Below are 14,813 nucleotides of genomic sequence, written 5' to 3'. Positions count from 1 at the left end.
CTGAGAGATGGACATTTTATCAGCAATTGGATCCCAAATAACAGGCTTTTTAAGGTAACGTCCTTACTGCAATGGCTGATAAATGACTTGGATCTCTCTTCATAGGCTCTTCACGTGAAGTGTGAAGAGCAGTTTCAGCTCGGCTCATGAATATTTATTAGTTAATAAGGGCTGCCACACCCAATCCCTATGGTGTTTTGATATACTGAACTTCTTCATAATTACCATACTCACATAAAACAACATTTTAAATAATACTGATACTACCATGGTGCTAAAAACAAAGTGTTGTCTGAAAAAAATATTTATAAATCATAATTATATGCTAATAATCAATAGTGTTCTCACTCTGGGATGGTACTGTGGCGTCATGGATCCTGACACAATATGCCTCTCGGGTCTGAATCCCACCTCCGCACAGGACACTGGTAATGCCATGGCGATGGTCCTGCTGACTCAAAAGAGGGGTCACCTGGCACGGATTCCAATTGGTCACCCTCCACTCATACCTGTATTTCCAATTCAAGTCAAATTAGAGAGTGAAATCTGTTTAGTCTTTTGCAATGTAATGGAAGTAGCAAAATATATTTTCTTCCATATTGTGACGTACATCCACGTGAAACAGATTATTAAAAAAAGAACAAACAAAATCAGTTGTTGATTAGATGGAGGCACTTCTGAATGCGAGCTTGCTGGGTGGATTTGTTCAGATGAAACAGATGAGCTGAATTTCTTGCAGACTTTAAGAACTAATGTATTTAGAGGAAATCAAAACATTTAAAAAGATTTGGATGCACAATTTTGGTAATGCCATCTCTTTACCTTGGGCACAGTGGCAGTGTGTCTTCCAGAATATTACAGTTAGCTTTTTCTTCCAGGGCGGGGCATGGCTCTCCTCCACCAATAGCTGCTCTCTTCAGGCTGCGGCTCCTGCTTCTGAAGCCAGGTGACTGGTCAGATGTTCGGCACGTCTTCGAACACAGACTCCACTGTGACCAATCGGACACTTTACAGTCTCTGGGCATCACACATGAACGAAAGTTTACTGGACTGTTGTCATGGTCGCAAAGGCTGGAGGTGAGAAGGAAATTTACAGTGTCAAATTTACAGAATATTTTAAATAAAAAAATATATATATACCTACACACAAACACACACAGCGATCAGAAATAGCATTATGACCACTGACAGCTGAAGTGACTAACACTGATTATCTCTTCATCATGGCACCTGTTAGTGGGTGGGATACATTAGGCAGCAAGTGAACATTTTGTCCTCAAAGTTGATGTGTTAGAAGCAGGAAAAATGAGCAAGTGTAAGGATTTGAGCCAGTTGTTTGACAAGGGCAAATTGTGATGGCAAGACGACTGGGTCAGAGCATCTGCAAAACTGCAGCTCTTGTGGGGTGTTCCCGGCCTGCACTGGTCAGTATCTATCAAAAGTGGTCAAAGGATGGAACAGTGGTGGACTGGCGTCAGGGTCATGGGTGGCCAAGGCTCATTGAAGCACCTGAGGAGCAAAGGCTGGCCCACATGGTCTGAGCAAACAGACAAGCTACTGCAGCTTAAATTGCAGGAAATTAATGCTGGTTCTGATAGAAAAGTGTCAGAACACACAGTGCATCGTAGTTTGTTGTGTATGGGACGGCATAGCTGCAGACTAGTCAGGAAGCCCATCTTGACCTCTGTCCACCACCGAAAGCACATGAGCACCAAAACCAGACCACAGAAATGATCAATCATGGTTTCTTTTACATCACATGGATGGCTTTGCTTACATGGGGATGACCTATGGGAAAAAGGCAAGCCGGCAGAGGCAGTGTGATTCTTTGAGGAATGTTCTGCGTGGAAACCTTGGGTCCTGCCATCCATGTGAATGTTACTTTGACATGTATCAACTACCTAAGCATCATGGAAACGGTATTCCCTGGTGGCTGCGGCCTCTTTCAGCAGGATAATGGGCCCTGCCACAAAGCAAAAATGGTTAAAAAATAGTTTTAGCAGCAAAAGGGGGACCAACACAATATTAGGTCATAATGGTATGCCTGATATGTGTGTGTGTGTAAAATTAAAAATAACCAGAGTCATAATAATAAATAATAAAAATCTACATATTACAATTACAAAATTACACTGTCTAGTTTCAAAGGGTTTCATATTTTTGTTTATTATATTTCATCTGCCTGTTCTGAAGCTGTCGGCAGGTATTTAGCCTTTGGCTACCACAACAAAAAAAGGTAGCAACATAAACAGAACATTTTTCAAGCTGTCTCTCGAACTCTCCAAGGCTTTAGCGTTGCTGCTGATTCTTGCTGAATATATTGGCATACAAAACAAGCTAAAGCAAACTATGAAATCCTGCGAGAGAGAGAGAGAGAGAGAGAGAGAGAGAGAGAGAGAGAGAGAGAGAGAGAGAGAGAGAGAGAGAGAGAGAGAGAGAGAGAGAGAGAGAGAGAGAGAGAAATGGGTTGGTCCGTGGGTGTTCAATTTATTCTGAAGTTTAGTTTGGCTTAATACGAATGCAAAAAAGTTTGCAAGCCGCAAGGGAAATCTTGTAATCTGCAGGCATAAAATGATGTTAATTTATTATGCAGTGCCTAAACGAGTGGTTCAAATAAAGACTGGCATTAGCATCTTATTGTCAGTAACAATATTGATGTTTGCAGCATAGCATAGACAATAAAACATTGCTTGCAAAGGATTGATCGCAAAGCGTGCTTGTTTGACCGTAGAATTGGCATTGAATAAATATTAGCGGGTTATTGAATGAAGGACCACAGACAGAGATGCACAATGAAAAACAAGAAACGTGCTAATCAGTAAACTATTTAAAATGTATTAGTTATACAGTTGAAATGGTTTAAACATACATGCTTTTTCAGTTTAAACGGCTCAAACATGCATTTCAGGCTTTGAGCCTTGACTGTGAAACCAGGGGAATGTGTCCTGAAAGAAATTGGGATTAAGAGTTTGATTCACAAATGTGAAGCACTTACAATTTCACTTGTTAATGAGAATTAAAATATAATCAAACTCAGGTAGAATTTTTTTTTATAAATTGAGATTTATATGCACAATTTTAAACCTTGCACATGCTCATTTGAAACTTTCCCTGCATAAAATATTTTGCATTGGTTCAGTCAGACCAATGAAACCCCCCCCCCCCCCCCCCCCCCCCCCCCCGGGTTATGAGAACAAAATAGAACTTGAAGATATTTGAAGCAAATCAAAAAGCAACTTACTCGTCTCCCTAGATTTCTGCTGTTCTGTAGCATGTTTGATAACGTGGATATTTTCAGAACTGTTTCTTCATTTTTCATATTCACTGCAACACCTCTCTCTCTCTCTCTCTCTCTCTCTCTGTGCATGCTGGGAAGTTTGGGGTGTGCGTGAGGTGAGGGTGTTCGTGGGGAGCGTGTGTTGTTTTCTTTCCTGCCAGCGAATTAGTTTGTTTTCGGTTTCGTTTTCGTAACTGTAACTTTCAATCGCCTTTTGGGAATTTTAGTTTTTTTTTTGTTTTTTTGCGGCATTCTGATGGCGTCTCACCCCGCGGCCGCGGAGGTGGCGGCGTCACCTGTGTCGCTCCGTCACGGCATCAGGTGTGTGCCCGCACAGGGCGTGACGGTGGAAGATGTGTTACTGGCGGTTGGAGAACAGGTCGGCTACGAGAGTATTTCTTCGGCCTCAAGAATGAATAGGGCAGTAGTTGTGTTTGTAAAGGAGGAGGAACTGGCGAACCGGTTGATATGCGATGGAATTGTGGTAGGTGGAAACTTTGTTATTGTTTCTCCGCTGGTTACCCCAACGACACGTATAACCGTGTCTAATGTACCACCTTTCATTCATAATGATGAGATTGAAAGAGCGTTGGCGAGATATGGGAAGTTTGCAAGTGAAATTAGAACAATTCCACTAAGATGCAGAAATGCCGCGTTGAAACACGTTATGTCTTTTAGGAGGCAAGTGTTTATGTTTTTGAATCAGCCAGAGCTGGATGTATCGTTTAGAGTTGGCCACGAAGGAAAAACTTATGTGGTTTACGCTAATACTGGTAGTATGAAGTGCTTTGAGTGTGGCGATATCGGCCATAAGAGGATGGCATGCCCACATAAGGCCCAAGATGTGGATGTGGCAAATGGACCTAGTGTTGCTGAGGAAGTCCAGGATAAAAATCAGGATGCCAATGGTAATAACGATACAACTAGTTCTGAGGAAGTACTAATTCAGGCAACAGAGGAAAGAAATGTTGATAGCGTTGAATTGATTGGTAATGTTATTAACGATCAGAAAGATTGTGTCAATGAGATTTCTAGTGGACAAAATGTAACGGGCCTATCTGAAATTGGAGAAAGTAGTGTAAGGGCTGATGATGTAAATACAGGAAAAGATGGTGATGGTTTTGAGGTATCTAATTGTGTGGAATTGTGTTCTGAATCTGAGATGGGAGATGATGATACCCTCTCTGAAATTTCAGATTTTGATTCACAAAGCATGGAAGACAAGTACACACTGCAGGAAATAAATACCTTTTTAGATGTGACTTTTGGAAAGACTGTGGAAGTGAATGATTTTTTCCCAGACACAGACAAATTTATAATGTCAGTGACTCTGTTGCAAAAAACTGTTGGGTTTGAGGCACTTAGTAAGCAGAAAAGATTTCGGTTGAGGAAGATTTTAACGAAGTTAAGGAAGAGTAAAGCAAATGTTTCATTAAAATGATTGAAATACACAAGGTGTCGGTTACTCATTGGCTTTTCACTCTTTTCCTGTCCTCTTTATATCTCTTTCTCGTTATGGAGTTTTTAAGAGCAGGCTCCTTAAATATAAATGGGGGTAGGGATAGAAATAAGTTAGCAATGGTGTCAGAATTTTTCAAAATTAAGAATGTGGATGTGGGTTTTTTACAAGAGACACATTCTAGTATAGAAAATGAGTTAGAATGGGATAGATGGTGGGAAGGGAAATGTGTGCTGAGCCATGGGACAAATGTTAGTTCTGGTGTAGCAATATTATTTTCAAAAAATATAAATGCAAATATCTTGCTTGTGGAAGAAGTGGTAAAGGGAAGAGTATTATTAGTGCATGTTGACTTTGAAGGAACAGTGTTTGTATTTATAAATGTTTATGCACCAAATAGTGGGCCTGAGCGGGTGGAAGTTTTTATGAAACTAAAAAAAGCTGTTCAAAAATTTGGAGATGATGTGTGTGTTATCATTGGAGGTGACTGGAATTGCACTGTTGAGTTTATAATTGATAGGAATGGGGAAGAACCTCATAATGAGTCAAGTGTGGTGTTGTCAAAAATTATAAAAGAACTTGATTTGATTGACATTTGGAGAAAAAGAAATATAGGCGTTAAACAATACACATGGCTTAAAGTATCTGACAGTAGGATTAGTGGTGCAAGATTAGATAGATTTTATATTGATAAAACATGGAATAATAAGGTGATGAATGCTGTTATTTCACCTTGTGGGTTTTCAGATCACCATTTGGTTTTATTTGATTTAAATATGAAGAAAACCATGAAGCCAAATTATTTTTGGCATTTCAATATTAAATTATTACAAGATGCTTTATTTTTGGATAGCTTTAAACTATTTTGGAATAAATGGAAACTCCAGAAGGATTCCTTTGAAAACATTTGTCAATGGTGGGATGTTGGCAAAGCAAATGTAAGAGTTTTTTGTCAAGACTATAATTCACATACTACATCAAGGATGAATATTGCACTAAAAAGCTTGGAAAAAGACATTCAAAGACTGGAAAGTACTTTTTTGAACAATAATGGAACTGGACAGAATGAGCTTTTGAGTAAGAAAAAGAGTGAACTTGGATCGTTACTACAGGAGCAAGTGAAAGGAGCACTAGTACGGGCAAGAATCTGTTCTATTAAAGAAATGGATGCTCCGACAACTTTCTTTTTTAACCTTGAAAAAAAAAGTGCCCAACAGAAACAAATATATCATCTTCGACGGCCAGATGGGACTATAACATCAGACCCTAGTGAAATAAAGACACTGGCAGTGAATTTTTACAAAGAACTGTATGATGCTGAGAACTGTGACGCTGAGAGTGCTTCTGACTTGTTGAGTGATTTACCTCAGGTGGACGAGGAGGGGAAAAAATCACTTGATAGTCAAATAACTTTTCAAGAGATTACAGAAGCAATGAAGCAGTTGTCAAACGGACGTTCCCCAGGAGTAGATGGCCTGCCAGTTGAGTTTTATCAAGTATTTTGGAATTTATTAGGACAAGACCTGTATGCAGTACTCATTCAAAGTATCAAAAGTGGAATCCTTCCCATGAGCTGCCGGAGAGCTGTACTGTCCTTGCTTCCAAAGAAAGGAGATCTAGGTCTTCTGAAAAATTGGAGACCAGTTTCGCTATTGTGTTTGGACTACAAAATACTTTCAAAGTGTTTAGCAAATAGGCTTAAGTGTTATTTAGATTTGATGGTTCAAAATGACCAGACGTACTGTATTCCCAAAAGGTCCATCATGGATAATCTGTTCTTATTAAGGGATGTAATTGATTTTAACCAACTCAATCATTCAAACCTGGGTATTCTTTGTTTGGACCAAGAAAAAGCATTCGATCGCGTTGATCATATGTATCTACTTGAAGTTTTGAAACAATTTGGACTTGGAGAGAATTTCATATCTTATATTAAGTTGTTATATTCGAATGTTTATGTGATGGTTAAAGCTGGTGGAGGATTAAGTGCACCCATACCTGTATCAAGAGGTATTAGGCAGGGTTGCCCGTTGTCTGGCCAATTATATAGCCTTGCTATAGAGCCATTGTTGTGTAGGATAAGGAGAGACCTCAATGGAATTTTACTTCCTGGTATAAATAGCAGTAGCAGGGTGTCATTATCTGCTTACGCGGATGACATCACAATTTTTATCACAAGTCAAAATGATGTTAATGTTTTAACTGAAAATATTAGAACATATGAGAGAGCGTCCTCAGCAAAAATGAACTGGGGAAAAAGTGAAGGGCTTATTATTGGTCAGTGGGAAGGGTTAGGACCTCCACAACTACCGGGTGGGGTTTTGTGGGTGAGGGAAGGGTTAAAAATGTTAGGTGTTTATTTAGGAAACAACAGTTTTAAAGATAAAAACTGGGAGGGAATGCTGGAGAAGGTGAATGCTAGATTGTCTAAATGGAAATGTCTATTACCACAATTGTCGTACAGAGGAAGAGTTCTGGTTGTAAACAACCTGGCTGCCTCTATCTTGTGGCATAGACTTTCTGTAATGGAGCCACCTGATGAATTGATCTGCAGGATACAAAGGACGTTTGTGGATTTTTTCTGGAGCGGAGAGCACTGGATTCGAGCAGCAGCGCTTTATCTCCCTGTTCATGAAGGTGGCCAGGGTCTGGTGGATGTGAGGAGCAGAATAGGTGCTTTTAGAATTCAAGCGGCACAAAGATTTCTCTACCACAAAGACGTGGTCTGGACTCAGATTGCAAAGGCAATTCTTCAAAAATCTGGGGGTTTGGGATTGGATAGACATTTATTTTTAATGACGCTTGAGAAGATGAGCCTGTCTGAGTTGACACCTTTTTACCGGACAATGTTGCATTCATGGAGATCTGTGTTTAAAGTTGAGAGAGAAGTGGATGAACCTGGGAATTGGGTTCTAGAGGAACCATTGTTTTTTAATCCAAGGACTCAAACAAGACTTTTGTCTTCTGTGAGTGTGAGTGCATGCTTACAGAGACACGGGATTGTAAAGCTGGGACACCTCTTGAACAGAGATGGATGGAAATCGGTGGAGGTCCTTAAAGAAATGACAGGCTTAAGGTCTTCACGTCTGACAGAGAAGTTGGTGGAGGAGATTGTTAATGCCTTACCAAGCAGTTACAGGAAGTGCATTGGGAGAGGACTTTTGACGGACATGATAAATGAACAGGATTTCCCAGAAATTAAAATCTCTCCTCTTATAAAGTCGGAACATGATGATGAAGATGTGGGGTCTATTCTATCTTTTGATACCCCACAACTGGAATACTTCAAGTCGGCATCAAAGAAAGCAATATATTACTCTGCAGTCAAAGTTTTACATCAGGACTCTCTAAAAGGACAAAAAGCTTCAAGGTGGCCAGGTTTGTTGAAGCCAGACTTCCTCGTGAGGGACAGGTGGAGAGCCCTGTATAAGCCTCCCATAGAGAAGCGTACCGCTGATCTACAGTGGAGGATTATTCACGGGGCGATAGCTACGGACAGACATGTGGCACACCTGGACCCAGCAGTTGATGAAAAGTGCAGGTTCTGTGGGATGGTAGAAAATTTGGAGCATCTGTTTTTAAGATGTGGAAGGTTGAAAGGTCTTTTTAATCTTCTTGAGAGGTGGTTTCAGGCATTTGATGAGGAATTCTCAGAAGCAGTGTTCATTGGGGGTGTGAGGTATAGATTCTTAATCAGAAGGAAAACATGTTTGTTAAATTATTTGATAGGAACTGCAAAGTTAGCAATGTGGAAGACAAGAAAAAATGAAGGACTAAAACTTCTTAGTACTGATGCTGAATTGATGTTCAAAAATTTGGTTGCTGGAAGGTTAAATATAGAATTTATGTATTATAATCTTATAAAAAATGAGGAGGTCTTTGATCACATTTGGTGTTTTAAGAATGTTTTGTGTATAGTTGAGGAGGGTCAGTTGTTTCTGAAATTTTAATTTAAGTTATCTTGATTGAATATTTGATGATGTGAATTGTTTTTATTTTTGAAAATAAAGTACTGTTAAACCTCTCTCTCTCTCTCTCTCTCTCTCTCTCTCTCTCTCTCTCTCTCTCCCTCTCTCCCTCTCTCGAGCTTATTATTGTAGTTTTCTAAAAGCAACAAGTACTATTTCCATTAAAATCTAATAAATTTTTTATAAAAAACAGCTCGTTTGGGCTCTTCCCAGAGCTGCAAAAAGAAAAGGTGAAAAGGCCACAAAAGAAGGTAAAATTCAGATTCTGTTATTTTCATGTTACCAGTAGTGCATTGATAAATTAAAGCCTGTTTTCTGATGTAAACAGGATCATGGTACAATGGTAATCCATCTGCACTAGGAGACAGGAGACTCTAAAATTCTCACTGTGGAGTGGCATTTAACAATAAAAAATGGTATATTTATTGCATAACATTGTTGCATAACTGTGTGCTAATAGGCCTGTATCATTTATTTATGGTCAGATCAGTAATGAGCATTCATTGCACCTCAGTTTGACCGCAGTCAATTCTGACATCTACCATAGTTCTTTAAAAGCTTTTATATATTATATTTATACAAAATGTGTTTATGTATTTATACATACATATATATATATATATATATATAATTGCCAAATTTCCTAGTGTTGCTAGTTAGCGCCTTTTTTCGTTTTTTCACTTCACTTCACACCACACTTCACACTTCACTTAACCTCACTCTTCTCTTCTCTTCTCTTCTCTTCTCTTCTCTTCTCTTCTCTTCTCTTCTCTTCTCTTCTCTTCTCTTCTCTTCTCTTCTCTTCTCTTCTCTTCTCTTCTCTTCTCTTCTCTTCTCTTCTCTTCACACTTCACTTCACTTCACTTCACTTCACTTCACTTCACTTCACTTCACTTCACTTCACTTCACTTCACTTCACTTCACTTCACTTCACACAAAAAATATAAAAATGAATGTGATGATGGATGGATGGTCATACTGATCTGCTTGATTGGTAGATGGTGGGTGAATAGATGAATAGATGGATGGATTTAGAAACGTATTCACTCATGATCTCATTAGTTCATAGAATGGATGCCCACCTTAGCATGGCATTCTTCCCATCACTCCTCGTACAGCGCAGCTGCCTAGTCTGATAGCCAATGGTGATTTCCCAGGAACCTTTGTGGCCACTTTCATCATAATGACTTTGGTGGTGAATGCTCTCTGTGTGGCGTTTGATCGTGTATGAAGCCTTGACGTTTTTTTTGCCATCAAGCCCAAAATTGAAGTCCACCGTTGTCTTTCCAATAGGCGTCGTCCCTTTAAGTCTGCAAGGGCTCCAGGGCCCCACCCACAAACTGTAACTGTATTCCTGTTGGTCAGAGGGACAGAGGGCAGGGTGGGCGTTGTCATGGTTACAGGGTCGTGTCTGGGTGAGCCTGGGACAGTCTGCTCCTCCATACAGGGGTGTTGCCAGCACATGCCTGGTGCGCTGTTGGAGGGCCGACCCGCAGGTGCGGCTGCAGGTGGACCAGTGGGTAAAGGCGGAGACGACGCAGTCAATTGGGCAGGGTAACAAACACGCCTGTTCTCCTTCTGGAGGTGAAGAAAACGCTTCACACACATGCAGGCTCACCTTGGTGCTGTTAGTACGCTTCACACACACCACATCTCGCTTTTGTACTCCACGCTGAGCGGTCACACATCGATTGGCTGGGAGGAGAGGACTCGGGGTGCAGGGACCCCAAGGAGACAAGTGCCACTCAAACAGATCCTTTTGCCATTCGCACATCTTCACACACACTCTCTGGTGCGGTGGGCGATCAGACGGAAAGCAATTGGACTGATGTGTGCTCCAGCCTTCCGAATGGACACACCACAGAGAGCGACTCTGGAGCCCGACAGAACCGCAGTCATTGGCCACACATACGCCCCATACACCTACAGGAAATTAGAGAGACACATACAGGATATGAAGTTAATTATATTACTATTGTAAAAACTGTCTATTAAATCCCAAAAGCAGCACAGTGATGAGCCTCTATTCATCTAATTTTAGCACAGAAATGCTGTACAGGTACATGTGTTTTCAGCAGGCCAAGACGGATAATCATCTTTAATTATTTTAAAACAGCACTGTCAGAACAATGAGGATCTGGATCATGCCTGATAAGAATCTTAAAGTAGGGAACAATTGTAATTTTTTTTACATTCTCTCCCAGGCTATTGTAAATCCACCTGCCATCTTTTAGTACAAGTAACAGTACAGTACAGTACAGTATTTATATACTGTATGTGTGTGTGTGTGTGTGTATATATATATATATATATATATATATATATATATATATATATATATATATATATATATATATATATATATATATATATATATATATATAAATATATATATATATATATATATATATATATATATATATATACGCTAAAACAGTAACAATTAAACTATTATAATAATATAATTTTCAAATAAATTTGAGTTATTATATTCCTGTACATACTGCATCTTAAAAAGAACACATAACAAAATAATATCAATGTTTTAACACACACACAAAAAATATTAGTATTTCTATAAGCGATTGGGAATATTGTCTATTCAAAGCAAAAGTCAACTTATGACATTAACATTGTTTTTACATTCAAAAGCATCACAATAAACCGGAAATAGGCTATTTTCTACCCTGGTGCACTGAAGATTTGGAAGTAAACACCCAAGGCTATGATTGGATAAGATTTGCATATTTAATGAGCTTCCGCTCCCCTGTCAGTACACGTGAGGGATTGTTTTGAAAGCTTGTGGGAAAACGCCAACCGGAATGAATATCTGAAAGATATCAAAATATCTTTATCAAACAAACACAATGATTTATCTCTCATCCACCTGTGATTGATTGGAATGTTTTTTTTTATTACTTGGCCACACACACACACACACACACACACACACACACACACACACACACACACACACACACACACACACACACACACACACACACACACAAAGAATTTGGTTCCGGTTTAGCTCTATGTAGGCCTGTGTCATGTCAGGCATGAGTCGGTGGGTGGGGCTACAGAATCAGGCATTGTTCTTCCTCTGTTGAGGCGGTGTTTCACCAAACTCTGACCTCAAGGTGAGGCATATTCTGAGATCTCTCGATTGCAGAGTCTGGTGTCAATAAAAGCTTTTCTTTCACTAACAAGGAAGTTTTCAGCTCTGAAACATACAGGATATTATTATATTACCATGACCTTTTATATATAAAAAAGTTAATTTCTCAATTCATGGCCCCTTTAAAATTGCTTCCATTATCTCCTATTAGAAATAAGGTGCAGAAAGAATAGAGAAGCAATGGGAACAGAGAGAGCACACAAAAAGGCAGAGGGGGACAGATGCTTCAAGCAGACAGTGAAAGTCTGACATCATTGCTATGGTTCCTCAGGGGATGTCAAAGGCCATGTTCCCTTCATCAAGCCATCGGTGAGGTCATTAAAGAGACCTATCATCCTCCAAATGCCACCTAATGCACAATGGAGCAGACCAAAACCATGTGACAGAGAAAGCGAGCCATATGGGATGACATCATTACTGTATGAACACTGAGGTCAGCCAAAACCCTCTAGTCAGAGCCGAACACACAGACTGTAGGTCTTTACAGCTTGCTAATTACTGCTCGTGCGCTCTTCCTCCTTAGTCAAATATCAATTTACTCAGAGGCAGGGGGTTCAGGTAAGACTTTAACCGCAGAGGCCTGTCCTACAGAGATTTCCCGGCTAATCAGGATTCTGACGGATGGCATGCTGATTAAAGACTCTAGATGTGGGAATAATCACTTTGAACAAAAGCAATGTGAGAAAAAAACACCAGAAAAGAGATTGTTGTTGTTGTGCTTTTCTCTGTCTGAACTGACATTTTTGGGGAGGAAAATGAAAGAACAAGGATAATGTGAACCTTGAAGTGTGTCACATTTATATGCTCTTCTGCTAGTGGAATTTAGTAGAAACCGTTTGATCAGTAATGCAGATCTATATCCATTGGTTTTGTTTTCATATCCTTATGAAAATTATATATGGATTCGGCTGCAGTCACTTACTGTACTTGCACTAGCATTCAATAGAAAGTTCAAAAGAACTGCATTTTGGCATAGTAATGGATATGACAACGTTGATGTATTTGGTCTTAGTGGAATAGATCTACTGCAACAGAACAAGAACAGGACCTGTTAGTGCTAATACTAGTGTTCTAGTAATCGAGACCGGTCTTGTCTTGGTCTTGTCTCGGTCTCAAACACACTTTTACACTGTCTTGTTCTCAGGCTAAGAGGACACATGATTTTGTTTCAAGACCGGTTAAGATCAAAACTGCTGAGATTTCACTAAATTGCTAGACTGGGTAAACCCAGCCTGATCTGCCGTCGATTTGATTTCGCCCGGCAACTCGGTCTGGAAACCTGTACATTCATTTCTACTGCTTCAGTTACACTTTTGCAGGAACCAACTTTATACAGTTTTGTCTTCTCTACCGTGTTTGTTTTCAAACCTCAAATAAAGATTCAAACGGTCATGAATCAGCGGATTGATTCATGATTCGGCTCGCCAATGTCACGTGATTTCAGCAGTTTGACACGCGATCCGAATCATGAATCAGAAAGCTGATTGATGATGTTTTTATTCCATTTCTGGACATGGACAGTATAGTGTGCTTACACTTAGATACGCTGTCGGACTAAATATAAAATATCTTAAACTGTGTTCTGAAGATGAACGGAGGTCTTACGGGCATGGAACAACATTAGAGTGAGTCATTAATGACATCAATTTCATTTTAGGGTGAACTAACCCTTTAACATCATAAATGTGATTGGATGTAAAACTTACTGCTTCAGATGCAATCAATAAATTCATTTGATTTATGTAATTAGGCATTGTGTCAAAAATGTCACCAAAAATTATAACAAATGCACACAAAATTCAAGATATTGAATACATCACTAGCTAATACATACACGACAAGCTGATGTGAGCAAGTTAGACATGCTGCTGCAGTAAAATATAGCATGAATTACCTGTAGTAGATTTAAACAGGTGGAGCTGGGGAAGGTGGAGGGTTTCTGAAAGCACGCTGCACTGCTATAGGAAATGCTCACCAAGTATTTGAAGGTTGAGCAGTGAGCTCACTGGCTACTGATCCAAAACCAAAAAGGAAACAATCAGCTGTGCCCTATAGAGAATGATGTGATTGCAAGTAGGTTGAGTAGACATGTTAGCCTGCATCATCTAGCTATACGAGCATACAGTCTTTTGATCAATAATTAATTTCTTTAAAAAATAATTTTCTGTACACATTAAGACCTTGTTTTATGCTAACATCTTATCAGCGATTCTTTTAACCAGTGGAGAACATAATTCATCATTAAATTATATTTTTTGAAGTATGACTATTAGAATAATAAATAAATATATTTGATCAATCCCAAAGTAATATAAAGTGGCCCTATATAATATCTGAACACTTGTGCCAGATATGTAGCCATGAAATTAATGAATTGCATTGCATTACATATTTTTGTGAAATACTGAACTTGCAAAGTGTGCTATCATTTAGTTTGATATTTACTGTAGTACAATGACATGCAGACATTTTTAAGCCTCCAAATTAAAATGCCTCCAAACAAAGTTGACATTGTGTTTTTTCAGGAATTTTTCCAAAGACATAATGATTTTTATACTGTACAAATTCTACATTATATCTCCTACCCCTAAACCAACCCATGACAGAAATCTTTCTGCATTTTTTTCATTTTCAAAGACATCACTTGTGTGCTTTTCCTCATGGGGACCAAACAGTATTTAATGTCCTCACAAGGACTTGAATATTGCAATCCTTGTGTAGGGCAGGGGTTACCAGCTAGGTTTTTCCTATATTTGTGTGACTCTCCATAGATGTAATGGTTTTCATACTGTACACACGTTATATTCTACTTACAGTAACCCTACCCCTAAACCTACCCATCACACAAAACGTTCTGCATTTTTACATAAAAAATAAAATTAAAAAAACGAATTCTGATTTATAAACTTGTTTCCTCATGGGAACATCAAT

General features: G+C 39.2%; 1 protein-coding gene across 1 annotated transcript in view; it reads right to left on the bottom strand.

The window, feature by feature from the left end:
• The window catches only part of thsd7bb (thrombospondin, type I, domain containing 7Bb), a 74,834-nt gene that overhangs the window by 30,619 nt on the left and 29,402 nt on the right, over positions 1-14,813 (bottom strand). The window contains exons 3-5 of the mRNA XM_067432424.1: positions 9,787-10,627; positions 823-1,071; positions 349-509 (exon numbers count right to left, since the gene is read on the bottom strand). Coding sequence (XP_067288525.1) covers positions 349-509; positions 823-1,071; positions 9,787-10,627 — 1,251 coding nt within the window. The remainder of the gene's footprint in view (positions 1-348; positions 510-822; positions 1,072-9,786; positions 10,628-14,813) is intronic.

Source organism: Pseudorasbora parva, chromosome 22 (genome assembly GCF_024679245.1).
Source record: "Pseudorasbora parva isolate DD20220531a chromosome 22, ASM2467924v1, whole genome shotgun sequence".
Classification (NCBI taxonomy): Eukaryota; Metazoa; Chordata; class Actinopteri; order Cypriniformes; family Gobionidae; genus Pseudorasbora; species Pseudorasbora parva.
The sequence above is the reverse complement of the archived record's forward strand: the minus strand, read 5'-3'. Positions and strand labels throughout refer to the sequence as shown.